The following is a 24,466-nucleotide window of genomic DNA, read 5'->3' on the forward strand; positions in this document are numbered from 1 at the left end:
TTAGCACATAAATAAAAAGAAGATGGTGTTAGAAATGATGTGCTTATCCTCCTGTTTGAATTTCTCCTTTTCCTTTGTGTCTCCAGAACTTCCTGAACAATTTCCAGACTGCGAAAGAGGCTCTGAGTGCAGCTACTGCTCAGGCTGCAGAAAAGGCCGCCACAAGTGTGAAAGATTTTGCCCAGAGGAGCTTTCGTGTTTCCATCAATATTGATTTGAAAGCACCAGTTATAGTCATCCCACAGTCTTCCATTTCCACCAGTGCAGTAGTGGTTGATCTTGGGTTAATCAGAGTTCAGAATCAGTTCAGTCTGGTATCTGGTGAAAACTACTCAGACCCTCCAGTGATTGATAGAATGGATGTGCAATTAACAGAACTGAAGCTTTCTAGGTAATGCTCTTTCAATAATTATGTATTCAAGTGTTATTTAATATTGTCTATGAAGTTTTATGACTGTTGAAATTCACACTCAACATACTTCTGTTGCACAGAACAGTATCTTAAATCAGTTACTTTAAAATATTTATTAATTTTTTTGTCTGTGTTGGGTCTTAGTTGCGTCATGCGGGTTCTTTGTTGCGTCATGCGGGCTTTTCTTTGGAGTGCGTAGGCTCTCTGATGACGGCTTAGTTGCTCCGAGGCATGTGGGATCCTAGTTCCCTGACCAGGGATTGACCCATGTCCCATTGCATGGGTTCATGCAGTGAATATGCATTCTTTTTTTTTTTTTTTAATGTAAATTTATTGATTTTAATTGGAGGTTAATTACTTTACAATATTGTATTGGTTTTGCCATACATCAACATGAATCTGCCACAGGTATACACATGTTCCCCATCTTGAACCCCCTCCCTCCTCCCTCCCCATACCATCCCACTGGGTTGTCCCAGTGCACCAGCCCCAAGCATCCAGTATCCTGCATCGAACCTGGACTGGCGATTCGTTTCATATATGATATTATACATGTTTCAATGCCATTCTCCCAAATCATCCCACCCTCGCCCTCTCCCACAGAGTCCAAAAGACTGTTCTATATATCTATGTTTCTTTTGCTGTCTTGAATACAGGGTTATCGTTACCATCTTTCTAAATTCCATATATATGTGTTAGTATACTGTATTGGTGTTTTTCTTTCTGGCTTACTTCACTCTGTATAATCGGCTCCAGTTTCATCCACCTCATTAGAACTGATTCCAGTGTATTCTTTTTAATGGCTGAGTAATAAATACTCTGTTGTGTATATGTACCACAGCTTTCTTATCCATTCATCTGCTGATGGACATCTAGGTTGTTGCTTCCATGTCCTGGCTGTTATAAACAGTGCTGCGATGAACATTGGGGTACACGTGTCTCTTTCAATTCTGGTTTCCTTGGTGTGTATGCCTAGCAGTGGGATTGCTGGGTCATAAGGCAGTTCTATTTCCAGTTTTTTAAGGAATCTCCACACTGTTCTCCATAGTGACTGAACTAGTTTGCATTCCTACCAACAATGTAAGAGGGTTCCCTTTTCCCTATACCCTCTCCAGCGTTTATTGCTTGTAGACTTTTGGATTGCAGCCATTCTGACTGGCGTGAAATGATAGCTCATTGTGGTTTTGATTTGCATTTCTCTGATAATGAGTGATGTTGAGCATCTTTTCATGTGTTTGTTAGCCATCTGTGTGTCTTCTTTGGAGAAATGTCTATTTAGTTCTTTGGCCCATTTTGTGATTAGGTCGTTTATTTTTCTGGAATAGAGCTGCAGGAGTTGCTTGTATATTTTTGAGATTAGTTGTTTGTCAGTTGCTTCATTTGCTATTATTTTCTCCCATTCTGAAGACTGTCTTTTCACCTTGCTTATAGTTTCCTTTGTTGTGCAGAAGCTTTTAAGTTTAATTCTTAACCACTGGACCACGAGGGAAGTCCTTTAAATCAACTTTATATTTTGAAAAATCTCAAGCTTCCAGACAAATTACAAAAATAGTCCTGTGAGTTCACATATAGTCCTTCACCTGGATTCACCAATTGTTTGCCTTTGCTTTAGTTCTGTATATATACTTAATATTTTAAATTAAAATTTTATTTTTATTGAGATATAATTGACAAAGTATATTAGTTTCAGATATGCAGCATAGCAATTTGATGTTTGTATGTATTACAAAATGGTCACCACAGTAAGTCTAGTTAACATTTGTCAACACACATATTCCAGAAATTTTTTGTTGTTATTATGAGAACTTTCAATATCTACTCTTAGCGACTTTCAAATATACGGTATAGTAATATTAACTATAGTCACCATCCTATACATTATGTCCCCAAGGTTTATTTCATAACTGGAAATTAAAACATTTTTTGCTAAACTATTTGAGAATAGAGATCTTATCCTTTGCCCCTGTATGCTTTAGCATGTGTCTCCTACAAGCAAGGACTTTAATCCTCTTACATAATCACCACCATTACCAAATTCTGGAAATTTAACATTGGTATAATATATTATCCAATATGGGTTCAATAGGGCTTCCCCGCTGTCTCAGCAGTGAAGGATCCACCTCCATGCAGGAGTTGCAGGTTTAATCCCTGGGTCAGGAAGATCCTCCGGAGGAGGGCATGACAGCCCACTCCAGTATTCTTGCCTGGGAAATCTCATGGGCAGAACACATGGCACATGTAATCAATATTTAGATTTTACCAGTTGGTCTAAGGATTTCCCCTTTAGTCCATGGTAACATGTGGCATTAAACTGTATTTTGTACTAGTGAGGGGGATTTCTGTACTGACAGACATTTATTCTGTAATAGTTCTTTAGCCTTCTTTGTTTTTCATGACAGTTTTGAAGAGTATAGTCTAGTTGTTTCATGGAACGAGTCTCAGTTTTATCTGAGTGATTCCTCATGATTTAATTGAGCTTATACATTTTTGGCAGGAATGCTGTGTAAGTTATGATGTATCTCTTGGGCTCACACCAGCGGACATTTGAAAGTGTGTCAATTCATTTTAAAATCATTTTCTACCCCATCCAAGGATATTTAATGATCTTGAGTAAAAAAGGAATGATTATAAGGCATGTCAAGAAAAGAATCCTGGTGAAGAGCTTTATAAACTTAGAGCTTGCTTTTCAAATGCCGTTTTTTCCTCTAATCTCTGTACCAGCGTATGTGTGAGTCCTTGAACAACTGTATCAATAATTCCTCCATATTGCCAATTATATCAGTTTCTTTTTAAAAATTATTGTCATCTACTTTCTGTTCAAAGAAAAGTTTTTTTAAAGGCTAATTGTATATCTTATACAGTTGAGCCTTGAACAACATGGGTTTGAACTGCATGATTCTGCTTATAAGCAGATTTTTTTCCAGTGGTAAATAATGCAGTATTGACAGTCCATGGTTGTTCGGAGCCATAGCTGTGGAGGGACTGCATATACAGAGGAACCAAAATATGGAGGGCAAAGTATGTTACATGATTGCATGGAGAGTTGTCACCACTAGGGCCCCCCCACCCCCCGCCCCGTGGTGTTCAAAGGTCAGCTGTATTTTAATCTGTTCATGCTGGTGCATTGTAGATTAAATTAACTATAAATCAAGTTTGGGCTTCCCTGGTGGCTCAGAGGTTAAAGCGTCTGCCTGCAATGCAGGAGACATGGGTTTGATCCCTGGGTTGGGAAGATCCCTTGGAGAAGGAAATAGCAACCCACTCCAGTATTCCTGCCTGGAGAATCCCATGGACAGAGGAGCCTGGTGGGTTTAGAAAACACTAAAACAGCATTGTGTTTCAAATCAGCATTTAGAGCAACAACTTTGGACCTTCTGTTTTTTTTCAATGATATATTGCATTTACCCCTATGTTTATGCATATATATCAATTATATTTCCCATAAGGACAGTGATCCAGCCAGGAATCTCCCATCCTGATATTCAGCTGTTGCACCCAATTAACTTGGAGTTTTTTGTAAATCGGAATCTAGCTGCATCTTGGTACCACAAGGTGCCTGTTGTGGAAATTAAAGGACATCTTGAGTCAATGAATGTGAGTATATGAGTGGAAAAAACCTTGTTATTGAAAGTTGAGACTCTGAGATTTTCTCATTATAAATCCAAATGAAATGTGGAAATTTTTTTTTTTACTGATGTAAGAAAAATTTCAGTGTGATATTGTCCAACAGTATTTTCAGTAGAATTTAATCTTTAGTTAAGTGTTCTTTAGCTTTAAAATTTGTTATGTACACATTAGCAGAGATCTATTTGTAAATTATTAGTATCAGTATATTATAATTCTATTTCTTCTCTATTATATATACAACCTTTTATTTTAGGGATATCTAAGTACCCATAAGATAATTACAGCATTGAATGAACCCTATATTTTATAGATGGCCTTTCTATTACATTGAAATTGTTATTGTTTAAAAAATAGCACTTCATAGTAGCACTTATGTTCCAAAATTAATTTCTTTAAAAAAAAAGGTGATCTTATTTCTTTAAACATTGTTAACTTTCACTGAGAATCATATTAAGTAAGTAGATGAAACTAATACTGACTCATACATCCTGCTGTTTTTCTCAGACACTGTCTTCCCTTTGAAAATGAGATTTTAACATGAAATAAGTAGTGAAATACTTGAGTGTATAGTGATTATGTAATTCTTTAGTCAGCATTAAGATTATTTGGTCCTTAGTGTTTTGTTACTAAGGATTTATTTTCTGTATTAGAATTGTTTCATTAAAAATGAAATTATCTTTTCTTGGAACATTGTATTTCACAGGTTAATCTAAATCAAGAAGATCTTAATCTTTTATTTAAAATACTAGCAGAAAATCTTGGTGAGGCTCCTGAAGATTTGAATAAAGTAAAACCAAGAATACAGGAGACAGGTAAGAGGCTGACAATAGGTGGTATAATATAAGTTATTTACAATTTAGTAGGGGAGAAAGACAATAAAAATGAAGTAAATGAATACATATTTACAACTGTGATTTGTATTACCAAGAAAATAAATAAGATACTGTTGAATAAAATGACAGTTTGCTCTTAAGTTAAGCAAACTCTCAGTTATTTCTAAGTTGCATGAGATAGGAGGAGGCCAGAAAGAAGGGTTTCAGATCAGTGGTGAATTCCTGGAATAAGTTTTGAATTTGCACATATAGGAAAGAAAAAAATGTAAGTTGACTATGTAGCTATGTATGCTAGGTAGTATACTCGATCTGACTTTAAAATAAGATTCAGTAGTAATATACCTGGGGCTTCCCTAGAGGCTCAGTGGTAAAGAATCCACCTGCCAATGCAGGAGACGTAGGTTTGATCCCTGGGTTGGGAAGATCCCCTGGAGAAGGAAATGGCAACCCAAGCAAGTATTCATGCCTGGAGAATCCCATGGACAGAGGAACCTCATAGGCTGTAGTCCATGGGGTCTCAAAGAGATAACTGGGCATGCACACACTAGTAATACAGGTGTAAAAACTGAGGTGGTTGGTAAATTACCACTAAACAAAGATACTGAAAAAATTGTACTGCAATATAAATGCAAGAGAATTTAAATTATTAAGATATAGTGGCCCTTTCACTTGAGGCAGAGTAACTACCAGACCTATTTTCTAAGCTGTTTATGTATGGATATACACGTAGCCTAAAGGAGGGCGTGGTAACCCACTCCAATATTCATGCTTGGAGAATCCCGTGGACAGAGGAGCCTGACAGGCTACAGTTCATGGGGGTGCAAAGAGTAGGACACAACTGACATGACTTAGCAGCATATACACATACATAGTGTATCTTGGTGTTCATTCCATATCTGTATATATGCTATGTATAGATCTAACTCATTCTTTTTAATGGATGCTTGGTATTAAATTCTGTTGTAGTATCATGATTTATAAAGTCCCTATTAATGGGCATGTCAGGTTTATTTCAGTCTTTCAATTAAATTGTGTTGCATTAATTATTCTAGTGCATACACTTTTAGAAGTATATGTTTATCTGTTGGGAACATACCAGGACTAATGGATAAAAGAGTATTTCCGTTCAGTTCAGTTTAGTCGCTCAGTCATGTCTGACTCTTTATGACCCCATGAGTCACAGCACACCAGGCCTCCCTGTCCATCACCAACTTCCGGAGTTTACTCAAACTTATATCCATTGAGTCGGTGATGCCATCCAGCCATCTTATCCTCTGTTGTCCCCTTCTCCTCCTGCCCTCAATCCCTCCCAGCATCAGAGTCTTTTCCAATGGGTCAACTCTTCGCATGAGGTGGCCAAAATATTGGAGTTTCAGCTTCAGCATCAGTCCTTCCATTGAACACTCAGGACTGATCTCCTTCAGAATGGGCTGGTTGGATCTCCTTGCAGTCCAAGGGACTCTCAAGGGTCTTCTCCAACACAGTTCAAAAAGCATCAGTTCTTCAACGCTCAACTTTCTTCACTGTCCAACTTTCACATCCATACCATAGCCTTGACTAGATGGACCTTTTTTGGCAAAGTAATGTCCCTGTTTTTTAATATGCTGTCTAGGTTGGTCATAACTTTCCTTCCAAGGAGTAGGCATCTTGTAATTTCATGGCTGCAATCACCATCTACAGTGATTTTGGAGCTCCCCAAAATAAAGCCTGACAGTGTTTCCCCATTTATTTCCTATGAAGTGATGGGACCAGATGCCATAATCTTATTTTTCTGAATGTTGAGCTTTAAGCCAACTTTTTCACTCTCCTCTTTCACTTTCATCAAGAGGCTTTTCAGTTCCTCTTCACTTTCTGCCATAAGGGTGGTGTCATCTGCATATCTGAGGTTATTGATTTAGTTTTTGTTAAAATAATTTAATTAGTACATGTAATTTAATTTCACTTATTGTTTTGACAGTTGAACCTCATAGAACTTACATGCAAAATGAGTATGAGTGCTTTGTACTCCCATCAGGTTGTTTTTCTGTGCCTTCTCTAACACAGCATATTATCAGATTTAAAAATTTTTTGCCAGTTTGCTGAGTGAAAAATGGTATACCACTGTATTTTTTTTCTATTTTAAAGAGGTGTTTTTTTTTTTTTTTTTTTTTTACCTAAAACTAATACAATATTTTTAAATTCTAATTGGAGGATAGTTACTTTACAATATTGTGATGGTTATTGCCATATATCAACATGAATTGGCCGTAGGGATACATGTGTCCCCTCCCTCGTGCACCCTTCCCACCTTCCTTCCCACCCTGTCCCCTCCAGGTTGTCACAGAGCACCAACTTTGGGTTTGGGTTCAATAATTTAAGTCAGTTGTATCTCAGAAACAACAATAACAACAACAAACACACACAATGAAGAAACTACAGGGGGGATCTTTTTACAGTATGTTAATACATATAGTAAAATGTACAATTCAGTGAGCTCATTTATATGTGGCTACACTGGTACAATCACCATGAATAAGATAGAAAACATTTCCAGCACTGAACCCTAAAGCCCTCCCTATGCTCTTTCCTGGTCAGTACCAAACTCCCACCCTCCCCTAAGATCTACCCAGAATTTACTGCCATTCTAGTTTGTAATACCATGGATAGAGTAGTTTTCCCTCTTTTTGAATTTCATATAAGTGGAATCATACAAAAATTACTCTTTCTCTTTTGGCTTCTTTCATTCAATAGTTTGTTTGTGGGATTCATCTGTCGGAATATCTAGCACTAGTTTGTTCCTTTTATTCCTGTTTCCAGGTTTTGACTATCGTGAGTAAAGTTGCTATGAAAGTTATCACACAATCTTTTGGTACAGTTATATTACTTTTTTTGTTTTGAACATACAACTAAGGGTAGAATCACTGGCTTATACGTTAGCTTACATTTAGCTTCAGGAACTTGTGCCAGGTTATCCTGATCAGTTTTCCAAGTGGTTGAATCAGTTTACTTTGCTACCAGCTGGGTATGAGAGTTGCAGCTTTTTCACATTCTCACTGGGAAGGCCATTGTCAGTCTTTGGTTTTTATTTATTCCTTGGTAACTAATGAAATTGAGGATCTTTTCATATGCTTATTGGTTATTTGGATATTCTCGTTTTCGACATGATCATTCAAGTCTTCTCAGCCTTTTGACTAAGATCAAGTGTAGTATGGGGGCTTCCTAGGTGCTCAGTGGTGAAGAATCCACCTGCCATTGCAGGAGACGAAAGAGATGCAGGTTCGACCCCTGGGTCGGGATGATCCTCTGGAGAAGGAAATGGCAAACCCACTCCAGAATTGTTGCCTGGAAAATTCTATGGACAGGGGAGCCTGGCAGGCTACAGTCCATGGGGTTGCAAAGAGTCAAATACGACTGAGCGACTATGCACACATTCAAGTCTATTGACCATTTTTATTGGGTGTGGTCTTTTTTTCTCATTGGTGTATGGGAATTATTTATTCATTCTGGACAGGAGCCCTTTGCTGGTTACGTTTGCTATATGTATACATGTTAGTATATGTGTAAAAATGTCTTCTCTCTATCTGTGGTTTACATTTTCACTCTTAATGGGCCTTCTGTTTAATAGAATTAGTTACTTTTAATGAACTCTAATACATATTTTTTAAATGATGAGGACTTTTATTTTTATATTTAAGAAATCTTTGCCTATTTTAGAAATTGTTTTCTAAAAGCAAAATATTTGCTAGAATTATTTCCCCTGGATCACATTATGCCTGAAACAGTGCTAAAATAAGGTGATAGTTAAGAAACCTTGCCCTGTGTATTGCTTTCTCAAGGGTAGTAATTAACAGCAGTGGTTTTCCATATGGAAAACACTAAGCAGGGTACTGAGTCTGTTGGGACCTCAGTTTGCTCATCTGGGAAGTGAGAACAATGAAGTTTTTACCTCAAAGTATTGTTATGAGAGTTAACTGTGCTAGCCCACGCACATCTGTTAGCACAGCATCCTACACAGAGGTAAGTACTTAGCAAGTGATAGCTGTTACTAGTGTTGTGTGTTACAGTTTGGAAAGCAAATTTTGTTGTGTTTCAGGGTATGAATTTCAGGACAACAAGCCCATAGGTGTTACTTTTTGTTCTTGGTATGGCATAAGAAGCTTCAGCTTTCCGCTGCTTTTTTTCTTGTCAAACCTTCATTCTTGTTATTCTCCTCACGATTTAACCATATCAAACTCCATTCTGTTTGCAAAACCTGTCCTGATGTGTTCTTTCTCTGTGATTATCTGCTACCTCTTACTTTATTCTTAGAATGTCTCCTCTGTTTGAGGAGATCCTCCAGTTCTGCTTGAGTGATAACTCTCCTATGAAGACTTTCTTGATCTCATGGCAGTGTCTTGCCTAGTTACGTGGTTTCTATCCACTTACATAGATTCTGTCAACATTTGTCTATTTAATGTGTCTATTTAATAAGCAGTTGAAGCCTGCTTATTTTGTTTGTACTATATATGTATGTGTATATATGTATCTTCTACTAAACTGAGCTCTCTTAAGGGCTGGGGCTGTATAATTGTGATTTGTAGATTGTGAATGCTTGCACCAAGTCTGGAGTACTTGTCTAAGTCCTCATTGAGTATTCATGTAGGAAATGTGTGAATAGAGGTAAATGAATTTCTTTTAAACATCTTTAGGTGAAATTAAAGAGCCACTTGAAATCTCTACATTAAAACAAGATGTGCATATTTCTCAAGATACTTCAACAGCTGGAGTGGAAGAAATAAAATCTGTAGACATCATTAATATGCTGTTGAATTTTGAAATTAAAGAGGTGTGTAATTTTCATCTGTTTTTATAAAATGAGGTGAATAAATAATGGATATTTGGAATTAACTGTACTAAAAATATCTTACATAGGCTATTTGTAATTTGTATGTAGATGTAATGTTTATAAATTTGAGCATTTGTTAAAGATGAGTTATATTTGGAGGATATAATATTTCACAGACAAAATGGTAGTATGCCCTCTAACACATTTTTCAAATGAATTTAGGACAGATGGAATGTGGCTTGCTTTGGGTTTTGTATAGGAAAGACAGGAAAAGGACTGAGAAAATTCTTTGCAAATTTTAGTAACCATTAATACAATAGAATAAAATGTGTATAAATTTAAAAGATGTTATCTTATTTTTAGTCTGCTGTCCATCTGCAGATTCTTAAGGAAAGAGTAAATGAATTTTCCTCTTCTGTATTCACACATGTATCAAATACTCATTGCATGTGCTGAGTGCTAAGGAAACAGAAGTAAAAGGCATAGACTCAACTCAAACAAGAAAACTATTAACATTTTTGTAATATTCCCATTAAATTACATTCCCAATAATTACATTTTTGTAATTCCCACTAAAAATGTACTTAGGGAGCTTGTGGCAGTGATAGTGTTACAGGATGGGGGACCCTATCCAGGGTTCCAGAGTGGGCTCTTGTCTAACACTCAGTAATATATTGTCTGAGGAGACGTATCCTGACAACACAAGAGACTCTATTGGGAAGGGGTGCCTGGACCAAGAGCCGTAGAGTAAGGGAACTAGGAGTCGTGTTCCGTCACATGGTTCCCAGTCTCTGGTTTATGGTAGTGGGGTTAGTTTCCAGGCTATCTCTGGTCAGTCATCTTGCCCACCAGGTACGTTTGATGACTCAGTCTTCCTGATGGTGCGTGCGTGACTCAGCCAGTGTCGATCGCAGTGTGAGGGCTTCTGGGAGGTTGGCTGGACGTATTGGCTCCTCCCTCCTCCTTTTGGCCCTGCCTGAGTTCTTCTGGGCTCATTCACTGGCGTCTCCTTCCTCCTCTTATCTGCTTTTATCCCGAATTCTCTCCATTAGTTTTCGGGGGAAGCTCTGTTTTCTTTATTGGACATTCTGTTGTGAGACAGCTCAGGCAAGCGGTTATCATCATGATCGGCCAAGGCAGGTGGTTTCCATTCTTGGTGCCCTCATAGTGGGAAGAGGGCATCTAAGCAGTCTAAGAGGATCAGGAAAGTTTGCTGGAGGAAGTGAGATTTGGGTTGCGTTTTTAAAGAGTAATAATATGGAGTCTGAGAAACAGGATTCAGAAAGGGGACTGGGACCAGGTAGAGACAGGAACCAGACATAAACATGTTTATATGTGGGAAAGCGTCACACATAGAGGGACTTGGAAGAAAAAAATTTCCTCTAAAAATCCCTTCATCATTAAATAGTTGTGTAGAGGTTATATTCTGTCTCTTGAGTTAAGCATAATAAATTTTTAAACAAATGAATGCTACTTTTAAAATCTGAAATATATGCTTTGAAACAAACTTACTTAATGTTAAACCTCTGCTGCTTTTCTTGTGATATTAAGAGTTATTGAAGATTTTTAAGCTTTGATAATTGAAACATTGATAGATGAATCATTCTATTTGCAAATGGGCTTCATTAACATATGTACATAGAAAAACCCATAAATCCTTTTTAATATCATTTGTGATACATGTAATTACAGTTGTCTTTGCGAGGACAGTGATTAGGGTGGGAGGAAGCAATTTGCTGATAATAGGCATCATCTGGAGAGATTTTTGCTTGTTGCCATCCAGAGAGAGGGGGCTACTGGCAGCCAGTGGGTAGAGGCCAGTGATGCCACTGGACAGCCTATAGTGCTTGGGACTGCCCCTCCCTGGAAAGGATGATCCAACCCCAGATGTCATTGTGCCAAGGTTGAGAAACCTTGCCTTAGGAGTAGTTTAAAAATTGACTGTATATCTCAGACTTTGAGATTTAGTCTGACACCATCCATCAGACTAGGACTTCTGGGAATTAGGCAGAACCACTTTTTTTTTTTTTTTTCATAGCTGTCTTGAAATCCACTAGAATATGTTGGCTATGCTTTAAAAGTCTGAACGGGAAAGTGTACCTCCAAAGTAAATAACCCTAGGCAATTTCCAGACACAAATAGAAGTGCGCATCTTTACATTGGGTGAATTACTTATTATATCACTCTGGATGGTTATTAAATTGTTAACATATCTTCATTGTATATTAGTGAAATAGTTTGTGGTAATACTTGTGTCTTTTTCTAGGTTGTGATTACTTTGATGGAAAAAGCAGAAAAGAAAGGAAGGCCTTTACATGAACTAAATGTCCTGCAGCTCGGACTGGAAGCTAGAGTTAAAGCCTATGACCTGACTGCTGAAGCTTATCTAAAAAAGATTAGCATGCGATGCTTTGAGTTCACTGGTAAGTATGAAGTATAGTCTTTGTAAATTGTACATGTAGTAGGCAGAGGTCCCTACCTTTTTATAAACTTTAAGCATATCTATTAGTGTCACTGTAATTATTTAATTAGTTTAAATTTATTACATTTAATAGAAAGTAATTTGATATTTAAAAATTAAAAGTTCATTATCTGTGTAGTAATTGATCATAAAGTAAGTCTATATCTAAGTATTTAGCACAAAGTAGAATATGTCTAAAAGAAGAATGAGGCGTATGTCTCCAGTGTCTATACAAAACACTTCAGAACTTGTAAAAGGCAACATTATATTATAACTGTTCTCTGTGAACTGACATATTAGGAAATCACAATCCAAGTACAATACCCAGGTATAGAGCCCAGGGACCCTTTTTGAAAGGTGAGTTAGTTTACTAGAAAGTAAATTTTTTGTTTGATTTTTAAATTTATTTTTAAATTATAATACTAATATATACTTCTAAAAAATAACAGGCAATACAGACATATATAGAGGAAAAAGTTTGTATTCTTTTGTAGTCTCTTCAACCTTTCAAATTCACTTTGTAAATTGCACCAAAGTAACTTTTAAAGTTAATACGGATATTTAAAGTTCATTGGAATTCTATGGGGTCACTTAAAGTAAAGCACACTTGTATTGAGAATAATCCCTAGTTTAAGTATTTTATAGCTTTGTCCTTTAATATATTCTTATTTGTTGAAATAAGTAATACCAGTAGTACCAAATATTATATCATTTGTAATTGGCTAGGGCTGTTTTTTTGTCTTTGTGGAGTATCTCGGATTTTATTTCAAAGCCAGTTTTACTGAGATATGATACATATAGTAAAAGTCACATTTTTAGCATACAACTCTTGAATTCTTTAAAAATTTATTTTCATTATTATTATTTTTTTTTGTCTGCACTGGGTCTACATTGCTTTGCTTGTGCTTTCTCTAGTTGGGGTGAGCTGGGGCTCCTCTTTGTTCTGGTGCATGGGACTTCTTGTTGTGGGGGCTTCTCTTGTTGCAGAGCACAGCCTCTAGGTTCAAGGGCTTCAGTAATTGCAGCCCGCAGGCTCAGTAGTTGTGGAATGCGGGCTCTTGGGCATACAGGCTTCAGTAGTTGCAGCACATAGGCTCAGTAGTTTTAGCTCAAGTGCGCTAGGGTGCACAGGCTTTAGTTGCGCCACAGCATTGTGAAATCTTCCCGGACCAGGGACGGAACCAGTGTCCTCTACACTGGCAGGTGGATTCTTATCCACTGCACCACCCAACTCTTGGGGTTTGAGAAATGTATATCTTGTGTATCTGGCTGATCTGTTTTTAATATATTTGAAATATCTAAAAGACTTAATGATCTCTCTTTCTCTTCTAGACTCTAAAGGAGGACCTCTTCACATTATTGACTCTTCCAATGTAACAGATGAACCCCTTCTGAAAATGTTATTGACAAAGGTACCTAGTTTCATTTCTAAAATTGTTTAATATTTGAATGTATGAAGTTATATAGTTCCCCCATATTTAATGTCTCAGTTTTTTCCCCTAAAATTTTTTATTCTAAAACTGGTTGATTATAGTGCAATATGCAAGCATCTGACAGTCCTAGATCATTTCAGTAACCTTCAGAGTTAATCGTATGTTTTTGAATAAGTGAAAGTACGCAAAGTTCCATTGTCATTTGAAACAAAATATAATCCAGATGAACTAGCATTTTCCCTACCTTTAGCATTTCTTCCTAGTTTGGGATTTTGCTTTTACAGAACGTGACAATTACTTATGTGGTCATGTTTTGGGCGTAGTCTTCTTTGCTTTTAAAAATATGTTTATAGTGTTTTCATAGCATGCTTTGAAAAGTAAAGACTATATGTATATATATTTTGCAATGTGTGAATTTTTATTGTTTCCAACCTGGTGATTTAATCCTCTATTATTTGTAGGCAGACATTGATGGACCAGAATTTAAAACTACTCATGACAATACCAAACAAACACTTGAGGTATGTCTTTTCTAACTCACTATAAGGCTAGGGTATCTGTTAATGATTAAATATAGCTTCAAAGCCATCTTTAGCTGTGAGATTGTGAGTTCTAAAATTAGAGGAAGAGTGGTAATAATAATAAAAGATCTAATCTTGTAGATGGAAGAAATGAATATAGAGCTGAGATAAAATTATTACAAAAGTTTATTTGATTTCCTAAAAGATTATTTGTTTCCCAGGTACAAATTAATGATTCCTTGTTGAGGACAAAATAATACATTTTTAAGGGATTTGACATCCTATTAATGGAAGCATTAAGCGCTTGAATTGTTAACTGACTTTAGGATTAGAAAAAAAATTAAGGGTCAGGCAGAAAGTATGGCTCAGTACAGAAATTCTTTGGAACCATCTGTAAGGGGACTGAGCTAAGGCTGATAATACTTCTTAAATCTTTACTTAAAAGTTATCAAGTTCTGTTGAGGTTAGAAGTATGGTCATGTGTGGAAGTTGGCAGTGTTAGTTTATTGTCTGGTAAAGGATTAACAAAGTAATAGTGAATTCTTTCTCAAGTAAAAAAGGTCCTTGGTTGAACTGTTCTTGGGCTACTTGCATATGTTGAAGTTTGACATAAAAATATTTCCATATCTGAAATTTGCCTCTCTAATTGTTCATTATCTTAGGTTTCATTTTCGTCTTTAGACTTAGTTCTTCATTTGGAAGCTTTACTGTCCTTCATGGATTTTTTGTCCTCTGCTGTTCCATCCTCTGAACCTTCTAAGAAGGACTCGGAGCTGAAACCACTTATGGGGGAGTCCAGAAGTATCATTGCCAAAACTGGTATTAACTTTTGAGTCATGGTCTCATACTTTCTACCTGAACTTTAATAATCATGTGTAATAACTGAACTGAACTGAATAACTTGTATTTTTAAGCTAAGATGACCATTTAGCACCTTAATGTTTCCTGTGCTTTAACAGATTATGTTGGTTTCAAAAGAAAGCAGATTTTACTCTTATGGTATTGATATAAATTTAGTGAGAGATTTTAAGTAAGTGTTTAATATTAATCATATATTCATATTTGATTTCACTGCCTTGCTTTTTCATAAAATAAAGTATATACTTTGCATTGATGTGCCCATAGCCTTCACTCTAGTGAAAGTGAGAAAGGAAGAAATTAAAGTATGATCACAGTCATGCATAGTAACAAAGGCCCGTTTCAGTCAGTTAAAACTACCTGGTACTCAACAGGTTTAAGCTTCGCAAGACACAAAAGGAGCAATCTCATGGCAGAGACAGACTCACTTTGGTTTCAAACCAAAACTGTATTTAAGTCACATAGAGATACGGGCACGTGCCAGGACTTGTGCCTGGAAATGTTAGATGTAGTGTAGCCTGAGTGAACATGTGCCTATTTTTAAGTCAAATGTTATTTTAATTATTTTTCTTTCATATCATACGATGTGAGTATCTAACATCTGGTCACTTAATTTTCAGACCATTATCTGTTTGCATTGTATCTATATTACTGGCATCTTTAAAGTATAAAGCTGTTAGTAATACTAGGTCTGATACAGGGACTATTTAAGCTCACAGTAAACTATAAAAAAATCCTAATCCAAAGAAACAATATTCTAGTTATGCTGTATAGCTGTTTTTTTATGGTTTGATTATGCTACTTTAAATTTTAAGGGAGAAAAAAAACAAACTCTTTTATCATCTTGGTGATTAAGGACTGATGTCCCCATACTTTTACAGTTTTATAAGAAACATTGTTTACTTTAGTCAAGACACGTCTCTAAGAAATTATATTTATCAATCAGGACTTGAACTAAAATAGATTAAGGGAATCCATTTGATTGTGTTTCTTAGACACATGTACACAGACACAAATACATGTTATAAAGTAACTTTTTGTTCCTTAACTTTAGCTCTTTATGTTCATTTCTTACAGACTTTATCTTAGGATTCTTCATGGAGAAACAATACAGTCTAGAGAAATTGGCTGTGTAGTTAATAACATGTATTGTATGTGTCATAGTTAATAATACATATTTTTACTAATTTACCATTTCAGTTTTTCATGAAATATTTTTCTTTGATCTAATATATGATGTGAAAAGATGTTCCAAATCAAAATTTATGTCCGTTGGAATCCTAGAATTCTATTATAGGGATTTTTCTTTGTTTCCTAGGAGAAAAGTTATAGTAAAGTTTCCCATCTAACAGAGTTGTACTTACCAGGTGCTAATAAAGGTTGCCTTTATTTTTAATTTGGACAGAAAAATGCTAGTTTTTGTCTGATTGGCATTTGAAAATTGATTTAAAAATAATATTAATTATGTATAATCTTAATGGAGACCTTTTTGGTTCTTCACAGTTCATATTGTACTTTTAGTGAATTTGAGATTATTTTATGTGCTATATCATCTTTACGTTTTGCTGATCACACGGATTTTTTTACTTTTCAGTATCCAGCAACTCTTCTCAAGATGATGTGTTTGATTTAAAGGTCACCGCTAAATTAAATGCATTTAATGTTTTTGTCTGTGATCAGAAGTGTAACATTGCAGATATTAGAATACATGGTAAGTAGTTATTCCTTGGTATAGGTATTTTTGTTTCTTTACATAGACCTTCAGGAAGAATGAGCTTGTTGCATGGTAGATTTCTCATGGCTTGTCTTTTTTTTTTTTCCCCAAGATTTCAGTAACAGTAAAATGATATTTTCCCCCTCATCTGATTGGCTATTCCACATTCTTTGCATTTCCATTTAAATTTTACCATTAGCTTTCCAACTTCACAATTGTGAGAGCTGGACCATGAAGAAAGCTGAGTGCCGAATAATTGATGCTTTCAAATTGTGGTGTTGAAGAAGACTCTTGGTTCCTTGGATTGCAAGGAGATCAAACCAGTCCATTCTAAAGGAAATCAACCCTGAATATTCATTGGAAGGACTGATGCTGAAGCTAAAGGCCCAATATTTTGACCACCTGATGCAAAGAGCCGACTCTTGGAATAGACCCTGATGCTGGGAAAGATTGAAGGCAAAAAGAATAGGAGACGGCAGAGGATGAGATGGTTAGATAGCATCACCAACTCAATGGACATGAATTTGAGCAAACTCCAGGAGATAGTGTAGGACAGATGAGTCTGGTGTGCAGTGGTCTATGGGGTTACAAAGAGTTGAACATGACTTAGCGACTTCAAGGACAGGAGCCAATTGCAACAAAAAGCTTTGTAGTTTTTTTTTTTTTCTTAGCCTTGTAGTATTTTTATTGGAATTGCATTGCATCTGTAGACCAATTTAGGGAGAATTGATATCTTAATGATACTGAGTTTTCTCATTTATTAACATGATATGACTTTCCATTTATTTATTTTCTAAATGGTAAACTTCACTATGTATTGTTTAGTTGCTAAGTTGCGTCTGACTCTTTAGAGACCTCATGGACTGTAGCCTGCCAGGCTTCTCTGTCCATGGGATTACCCAGGCAAGAATACTAGAGTGGGTTGCCATTTCTTTCTCTAGGGGATCTTCCCGAACCAGGGATCAGACCCATGTTTCCTGCACACATATCCTGCATTGCAGGCAGATTCTTTACTGCTGAACCACCAGGGAAGCCCTATTTATTTATTTTAAAAATATTTCATTGGAGTATAGTTGCTTTACAATGTTGTGTTAGTTTCTGCTGTACAAAAAAGTGAATCAGTAGGCTTCCCTGGTGACTCAATGGTAAAGAATTAGCCTGCTAGTGCAAGAGACAGGGGTTCAACCCCTGTTCCAGGAAGATACCACAGGCTGTGGAGCAACTAAGCCATGCACCACAACTATTGAGCCCGTACTCTGGAGCCCGGGAACCGTAACTACTGAGCCCTTGCACCAGAACTGCTGAAGCCTGTGCACTCCAGAGCCCGTGCTGTGCAACAAGAGAAGCCACTACAATGAGAAAGAGGCCCTAGCATTGCAAAGAAGGGTAGCCCCTGGTCAGCGCAACTAGAAAAAAGCCTGAATGCAGCAGTGAAGACCCAGCACAGTCATTAAAAAAAAAAAAAAAAGTGAATGCGCTGGAAAAAGTGAGTGTGTTAGTTGCTTAGTTACATCCAGACTCTTTGCAACCCCCTGGACTGTAGCCTGCCAGGCTCCTGTGTCCATGGGATTTCCCAGGCAAGAATACTGGAGTGGGTTGCCATTTCCTTCTCCAGAGGAAGTTTCCAACTCAGGGATTGAACCTGGGTCTCTTGCATTGGCAGGCAGATTCTTTACGATCTGAGCCATATGTATACATATATCCCCTCCCTCTTGAACCTCCCCCCACCACCATCCCACCCCTTTAGATCATCATGAGTCATCTTTGGGTTTATTTATATTGAAGACTCCTGTAAACTTTTCAGAGATATGCTTTGAAATGTTAGAAGTAAATTTGTTATGATTCATGACTGATATAAGATATACATGTTAGAATGCCATTCTCCCAAATCGTGTATCTAAAGTTTCATCCATCTCATCAGAACTGATTCAAATGAATTCTTTTTAAAAGTAATACTCCATTGTGTATATGTACCACAGCTTTCTTATCTATATGATTGCTTCATGTAGTGATTTATGTTGAGCATCTTTTCATGTGTTTGTTAGCCATCCGTATGTCTTCAGAAATGTCTATTTTTAATGATTGATCTTTTGAGCTGCAGGAGTTGCTTAGTTGTTTGTCAGTTGCTTCATTTTGCTATTAAGCAGAATTCTGGATCATAGAGGATCCTGCTGTGATTTATGTTCTCTAGGAGTTTCCAGTTTCTTGTTAAAGAGATTCCTCCAGTTCCATTCTTCTTTCTCAAGATTGGCATTGAATTTTGTAAATTGCTTTGGGTAGTATACTCATTTTCACTATATTGATTCTTCCGATCCATGAACATGGCATATTTCTGCATCTATTAGTGTTTTATAGTTTTCTATATATTGGTCTTTAGTTTCTTTAAATATCATAAGAGACTACTATCAGCAGTTGTATGCCAATAAAATGGACAATGTGGAAGAAATGGACAAATTCTTAGAAAAGTACAATTTTCCAAAACTGAACCAGGAAGAAATAGAAAATCTTAACAGACCCATCACAAGCATGGAAATTGAAAATGTAATCAGAAATCTTCCAGCAAACAAAAGCCCAGGTCCAGACGGCTTCACAGCTGAATTCTACCAAAAATTTGAAGAGCTAACACCTATCCTCCTCAAACTCTTCCAGAAGGCCTTTGACAAAATTCAACATCCATTTATGAATGAGACAAGGGTGTCTGCTTTCACCGCTACTATTCAACATAGTTCTGGAAGTTTTGGCCACAGCAATCCATTCACCATTGCAACGAAAAGAATAAAATACTGAGAAGTGTTTTTAAAAATCATACCTTTAGAAATCATGAAAACGACAAGAAGCATTTTTTGGAGAGAAATTGTGTTTAAGATAAAGTTTGTTGTAGAAAGAATAGTATTTATTCATCAAATTATATTTATTCTTAGTTTTCATTATATAATGTTTATAAAATGACTGTTCAACATATGTTAGGTGTTGTCCTGAATGACTGATTTTGTTCGTGCTAATGCCCAGGACTGAGAAGGCAGTGGCACCCCACTCCAGTATTCTTGCCTGGAAAATCCCATGGATGGAGGAGCCTGGTAGGCTGCAGTCCATGGGGTTGCGAAGAGTCAGACACGACTGAGCAACTTCACTTTCACTTTTCACTTTCATGCATTGGAGAAGGAAATGGCAACCCACTCCAGTGTTCTTGGCTGGAGAATCCCAGGGACGGGGGAGCCTGGTGGGCTGCTGTCTATGGGGTCGCACAGAGTCGGACATGACTGAAGTGACGTAGCAGCAGCAGCAGCAATGCCCAGGATACTTGTGTTTGGAGACTTGTGATTAATTGTCTTTGAAATTTGGTTACTTTTGTTTTAAAATTTCCACAGATGTGACGGGTGAGATGCTTCTAGCACTGAAAGATATTGTAATATTTATTAGGTATCTCATACGTAGCAGTTGTTACCTTTGGAGCTTCCCTGGTGGTCCAGTGGTTAAGCTTCTGCGCTTCCAGTGCAGGGAGAGCTGCTTTGACCCCTGGTTGGGGAACTGAGACCTAACATGCCACATGGCACAGCCAAAACAATTTTTAAAAGCTATTAAAAACCAAGTTGTAACTTTACATATGTCTAATAGCAATTTTATCTGTTCTCTATCTTGGTAGTATATTATTGAATTTAAATAACACTGAATTTGTGCATTCGGATTAGATTAAAAGTGTTGTATTTCCCACCAGGAATGGATGCCTCTGTCTCTGCGAGGCCAAAGCAGACTGACATGTTTGCCAGACTTAAGGATATCATCGTTATGAATGTTGATTTAACATCCATTCACAAAAAGGTAATTTAGAAAATATGTTTCAGTATTGAAATTTATTTTTGTTTTTCTGTGTCTGGAGATGTCTTTAGTCATTTGTTCAGTGTATATGTAGTATCTTTCATGTGTCAGGCAGTTTGTTGGGAATTGGCCATGAATATGGTCATTGTCTGCTATCCCATTGTATATAGACTAGATGATGTGTTAAAGTTATTTTTGACCAATTAAGTGATTGGTATCTCCATTGATAAACCTTTTTCTTATAGGTTTAGGAAAATGTTATTGTCAAGTTAAATGCTTTTAACTAGTATTTTGTTGAAGCTTGGATACAAATGATGCTTCTTTATATGTCAAGGACTCTGTAATAAGAAACCTTGTAATACAGTGATACAACTCTTTTGATGTAATAATGAGTTAATTTAATACTTCTAGGCTGTCTCTATTTTGGGAGATGAAGTCTTTAGGTTCGAAATGACTCTTTATCCAGATGCCACAGAAGGAAAGGCCTATGCTGATATGTCTAAAGTAGATGGCAAACTTAGTCTCAAAGTGGGTTGTATTCAGATTGTATATGTTCATAAATTCTTCATGTCTCTTTTGGTAAGTTTATTTTAAAAATATATTTGTTTCTCATTGAAGCCTAAATATCTTTGCCTGTGTATCTGAATCTAGCTAGTCAGAATCTTTACTAAATAGGCTTGTGTGATAAACTCCCAAATGCTGAATAATTATTACAGTTATCATTAAGTGAAGTGAAGTTGCTCAGTCATGTCCGACCCTTTGCAGCCCCGTGGGCTGTAGCCTACCAGGCTCCTCCATCCATGGGATTTTCAGGTTATCATTGGTTTGAACCAACTACGAAGGATCATTCTTTAACTTTAACATAGTTACATAGTTTGAAAATACTTTCTGATGTTTCAGTTACAGCTTTTCAGTTTTAGTTGTTTTGAGAGATACCCTTAAAAGATGTTTAGCTAAAAGAATGCTTTAAGGAGATCATTAGGCATTGGAAGGGCTAATACTGGAACTGACAGGTTTGATTATAATTAGCATCAACAAGGCCATAGAATTCTTTTAATTATTTATTTCCACGTAAGTTTCATGGAGTGAAGAGTTTAATTTGCCTATGCCATTCTTTTAGCAGGACTGTTAATCAAAGCTTTCAAATCACACATTTCTGTGTAAACCATCATGTTTTATTTTTCTGAAAAGTAATTTATTTGGAGGAGGGTTAGTTAAATAAGCAGCTAAATAAGCCATCTGTTTTATTAATGGATGTGCATCAAGAATACACTTCCAGTTCTTTTCTCTACTGGGAAAAGTCTTTCTGTTTTTAGTTGAAATTGAGATGAATGGTATCTTACTCTAAATAAATAATTTTTGATTCTTATTAGTGATAGCAAGATTGTAAACAGTTAAGCACCTTTGGTCATGTTGAAGTACACTTACGAAAAGAATCTTCAGAAATAACCAGGCAAAACCTTAGTTTCTAAACTTTAGTTTCATAGACTTTATTCCTATGACCTAGAGGTACAGATTCAAAGCTACTTTGGGAGTCATAAAGCTTTCTTCTCCATCTTTTTATGTAAATTTTGGTTAAAACGGCCAACATTCATGAGTAAAAGGGAGGTTTTAAATGAGTGAAAGGGAGGTTTCCTGTCGATGTATGGCAAAAACCACCACAATATTGTAATTAGCCTCTAATTTAAATAAATAAAATTTTAAAATATGAAACAAACAAAAACATGTAAAGCATTTAGTAAGTCCTCAATAAACATTGTTATTTTCACACCCACACAAAAGAATTGCTACCAAAATTTGTAAATAAACAAATAATTCTGAAATACATAAGATGAAGGGACTCTTGTTCATGTTAATATCTCAGAGTGTATCTTTCTAAACTTTATTTCATGTACACAGTCGTAAATAACATCTCCTTTACATCACCTCTTTTATTTAGCTTCTCTTTTTTAAAGTTTTTCCTTTAAGAAATAAATCCCTGTTTTTGGGGAAACTCTAAATTACCAGTATTTTCCCACAGAACTTCCTCAACAATTTTCAAACTGCCAAAGAAGCTTTGAGCTCAGCTACGGCCCAGGCTGCAGAAAGAGCTGCCTCCAGCATGAAAGACTTGGCCGAAAAGAGTTTCCGCCTTTTGATGGATATCAACTTGAAAGCACCAGTTATTATCATTCCTCAGTCTTCAGTGTCACCTAATGCTATTATAGCAGATCTGGGTTTAATCACAGTTGAAAACCATTTTAATGTAGTTTCTAGGGGACATCATTCTCTACCCCCCGTCATTGATAAAATGGACATCCAACTCACTCAGCTAAAGCTGTCCAGGTATAAATATATAATCCAATTACATATTGTTTAGTTGCTAAGTTGTGTCCGACTCTTATTCCATCCCATGGCTATAGCCCGCCAGGCTCCTCTCTTCGTGGGATTTCCCAGGCAAGGATACTGGAGTGGGTTGCCATTTCTTTCTCCAGGGAATCTTCCCTACCCAGGAGTTACCTGCATGGCTTGCATTTTAGGTGGATTCTTTACCACTGAGCCACCAGGGAAGCCCCAACCATGTATTACTTACTAGAAATAGAATTTTCATAGAATCATTGCCAGGGTAAAATACTCTAGTGATTCTTAGTTCATATTCCTTATTTCTTCTAATCATAAAACTTTGACCATTGGTTTTTGGTTAGTGGTTGACAGTGATGGACCTCATAGAATATATACTTTGTCTTAATAAGTTTGTGATGTGTTTTTTTAATCTATAAAAATTTCCTATTATAAGATTATGGTTAATACTTAATTTAGATATTTATTTATTTGCTTTGCCCATAGCTGTACATGGACAAAGCCTTCTTAAAAATGTAATACAATTTAAGATTTATTTCTCATTTCCAAAGCATGTCACATTTAGGAATTCTCAGTAAGATATCTAATGGATAATCAAATCAAAATGGGGAAGTGTTGGCTCTGTTGGATGACAAGAATGAATTATTTGGTGGTTCAAATATTTGTTGGCTGGCAGGCTAGAAATGACTATTACAATATGCTTGTTTAACTTCTAGGTTTGGTGAGCTTTTCCTTTTGAGTTTGGAGAAGTACTAATAGCATAAACCTAAGGGCTTAGTACAGCACCACTTTCTTTGTCCTTCAGAGATGTTTTAAGAGGATGTAACATTTGTTTGTGTGACATTGGTTAGTAGCTATTATTAGTCTTTGGGAAAGATGGTAAATAGTGCAGTAGTCATACTCAAGCAGTTTGTTTCTTTGGAATCAGCATTGCATGGGCTTTTTTTATGTAGCTCTGCTTTATAAACTTATTCTGATTGATTTGTGACAAGAAGCATGTTCTAAAAGAATTCTGATAGCAGCCTTTAGTGTTTGGAAAAATGCTGTGTGGAAACTGGTACACATATGATTGATAGTCTTCATTTTAAAATCAGTATATTTTAGAAATATAAAATAAATTCTTAATCATCTTTCAGAACAATTTTGCAGGCTGACCCACCACAGCATGACATTGAAATTTTAAAACCAGTCAACATGCTTTTATACATACAGCGAAATTTAGCAGCATCATGGTACGTGCAAATTCCAGGAATGGAGATAAAAGGAAAGCTAAAACCTATGCAGGTAGGTTTATGTATAAAATAATTGCTCGCTGGCTGGACTTTTATCATTGATCACAGTGTAGTTCTAGTGTACATCAGAAGTGATAAAATGTTTAAAAGGGAATGCTTTGTTAACTGAAAATGAAGGTGTCGTAATTTTTCACACTTTTCTTTATTTCTTATTAGTTGGATATTTGTTGAAGCTAGCAAGAAACTCTGAGGTTGAAAGCTAGGGAGTCTACTGAGATTATTGTTAGTAATTTTAGAAGATTCTGTTCAAGTTTTAAGGTAAATTATAAAAGAAAAGTGATGTTTTAAATTTTATTAAAAAATTTTTTTGACCATGCTACATGGCATGTGGGATCCTAGTTCCCCAGCCAAGGAC

The 24,466-nt window shown here is 36.3% G+C and overlaps 1 protein-coding gene across 5 annotated transcripts in view; it reads left to right on the forward strand.

Moving 5' to 3' along the window:
• VPS13C (vacuolar protein sorting 13 homolog C) overlaps positions 1-24,466 on the forward strand; it is a 181,184-nt gene that overhangs the window by 83,897 nt on the left and 72,821 nt on the right. For all 5 annotated transcript variants that reach the window (XM_004010549.6, XM_004010550.6, XM_004010551.6 and 2 more), the window contains 13 exons: positions 87-391; positions 3,859-4,006; positions 4,743-4,851; positions 9,540-9,676; positions 11,943-12,099; positions 13,470-13,549; positions 14,032-14,091; positions 14,754-14,910; positions 16,544-16,660; positions 20,379-20,482; positions 20,891-21,058; positions 22,500-22,804; positions 23,956-24,103. In XM_004010549.6, the coding sequence (XP_004010598.3) occupies positions 87-391; positions 3,859-4,006; positions 4,743-4,851; positions 9,540-9,676; positions 11,943-12,099; positions 13,470-13,549; positions 14,032-14,091; positions 14,754-14,910; positions 16,544-16,660; positions 20,379-20,482; positions 20,891-21,058; positions 22,500-22,804; positions 23,956-24,103 (1,995 nt within the window). The remainder of the gene's footprint in view (positions 1-86; positions 392-3,858; positions 4,007-4,742; positions 4,852-9,539; positions 9,677-11,942; positions 12,100-13,469; positions 13,550-14,031; positions 14,092-14,753; positions 14,911-16,543; positions 16,661-20,378; positions 20,483-20,890; positions 21,059-22,499; positions 22,805-23,955; positions 24,104-24,466) is intronic.

This window comes from Ovis aries, chromosome 7 (assembly GCF_016772045.2).
Source record: "Ovis aries strain OAR_USU_Benz2616 breed Rambouillet chromosome 7, ARS-UI_Ramb_v3.0, whole genome shotgun sequence".
Classification (NCBI taxonomy): Eukaryota; Metazoa; Chordata; class Mammalia; order Artiodactyla; family Bovidae; genus Ovis; species Ovis aries.